Raw genomic sequence first — 1,594 nt, 5'->3', positions numbered from 1 at the left:
TGCACTTTGTCCCCAGACCTCTGCAACTAGTCCCCAGAACTCTGCACTTAGTCCCCAGACCTCTGCACCTCTGCACTTAGTCCCCAGACCTCTGCACTTAGTCCTCAGACCTCTGCACCTTGTTCTCAGACCTCTGCACTTTGTCCCCAGACCTCTGCAACTAGTCCCCAGAACTCTGCACTTAGTCCCAAGACCTCTGCACTTAGTCCCCAGACCTCTGCACTTAGTCCCCAGACCTCTGCACCTTGTTCTCAGACCTCTGCAACTAGTCCCCAGACCTTTGCACCTTGTCCCCAGACCTTTGCACCTTGTCCCCAGACCTCTGCACCTTGTCCCCAGACCTCTGCACCTTGTTCTCAGACCTCTGCACTTTGTCCCCAGACCTCTGCACTTTGTCCCCAGACCTCTGCACTTTGTCCCCAGACCTCTGCAACTAGTCCTCAGACCTCTGCACCTTGTTCTCAGACCTCTGCACTTAGTCCCCAGACCTCTGCACTTTGTCCCCAGACCTCTGCACCTTGTTCTCAGACCTCTGCACTTAGTCCCCAGACCTCTGCACTTAGTCCCCAGACCTCTGCACTTTGTCCCCAGACCTCTGCACTTTGTCCCCAGACCTCTGCACTTAGTCCCCAGACCTCTGCACCTTGTTCTCAGACCTCTGCACTTAGTCCTCAGACCTCTGCAACTAGTCCTCAGACCTCTGCAACTAGTCCTCAGACTTCTGCACTTTGTTCTTAGACTTCTGCACTTTGTTCTTAGACTTCTGCAGTTAGCCCTCACCGGAGCTGCAGGTAGAACCACTCCTGAACTCCCTATGCATTTATAGAATTCCCCCAGCGGTCCAACTCACCGGCTGTCCGTACTCCACCCAGTTCCCGTGGTCCCCCTTGTAGTACCACAGCCACTGAGTGGTCAGGATGTAATGGGGCGGCTTCGTAACTGAGGAAACCGTGGAGAGGCGGCGAACGGGGTGCGACGCCTGACTCATGGTCAGGAAGTCAACGGGCCGATCGCCACAGCTGCAGAGATCAGAGTAAAGAAAAGTTTCAGTCAACAGCTGATGATCTTCATACCTGGATAAAGGTTCGAAGTGACGTCTGACCTCTTTGTCTTAGAGGGGTCACAGAAATCTTTCTCAATGTCCTCCATGTTCTGCAGGTCTGTCCAGGTGACACCATCAAACACCTCCCACTTGTAGGGCAGGCAGAAGTGAACACGGCGGCACTCATCTACACAGAGAGACGAGAACCTCAACTACAGAACACCAGAACTTAAAATGTGAAAAGCCCAGAGGTGGAAAGAGTACAAAAATATTCTACTTAAGTAAACGTACCATTACTTTGATGAACTTTTACTTAAGTGCAAGTAAAAAGTAGCTCAGTTCAAATGTACTCAGAGTAAAAGTTACTTTTTAACTCCTGAAATAACCTATTTGTACTGATTTAATATCTTATCTATACCTATTCTTAGTTAATTAAATTGCAGTCTTTTGCGATTTGATAAGGGAACAAAACCATATGGCACTTTCAATTTTAGGTGACAGATACTTTGCCAAATCAATGACGTTTAATGTTATAATGAGAAGTTTGAGAAT

General features: G+C 49.1%; 1 protein-coding gene across 1 annotated transcript; it reads right to left on the bottom strand.

The window, feature by feature from the left end:
- Window positions 1-850: 850 nt before the first annotated feature.
- On the bottom strand, window positions 851-1,229 carry LOC123966021 (protein mono-ADP-ribosyltransferase PARP12-like; the record flags this gene model as incomplete). The annotated part of the gene is given in 2 exon segments (XM_046042268.1): window positions 851-1,019; window positions 1,103-1,229. Coding segments are annotated over 2 exon segments (296 nt in total), but the record flags the coding sequence as incomplete, so codon positions are not given.
- Between the last annotated feature and the right edge of the window lie 365 nt (window positions 1,230-1,594).

This window comes from Micropterus dolomieu, unplaced genomic scaffold (genome assembly GCF_021292245.1).
Source record: "Micropterus dolomieu isolate WLL.071019.BEF.003 ecotype Adirondacks unplaced genomic scaffold, ASM2129224v1 contig_12251, whole genome shotgun sequence".
Taxonomy (NCBI): domain Eukaryota; kingdom Metazoa; phylum Chordata; class Actinopteri; order Centrarchiformes; family Centrarchidae; genus Micropterus; species Micropterus dolomieu.
The sequence above is the reverse complement of the archived record's forward strand: the minus strand, read 5'-3'. Positions and strand labels throughout refer to the sequence as shown.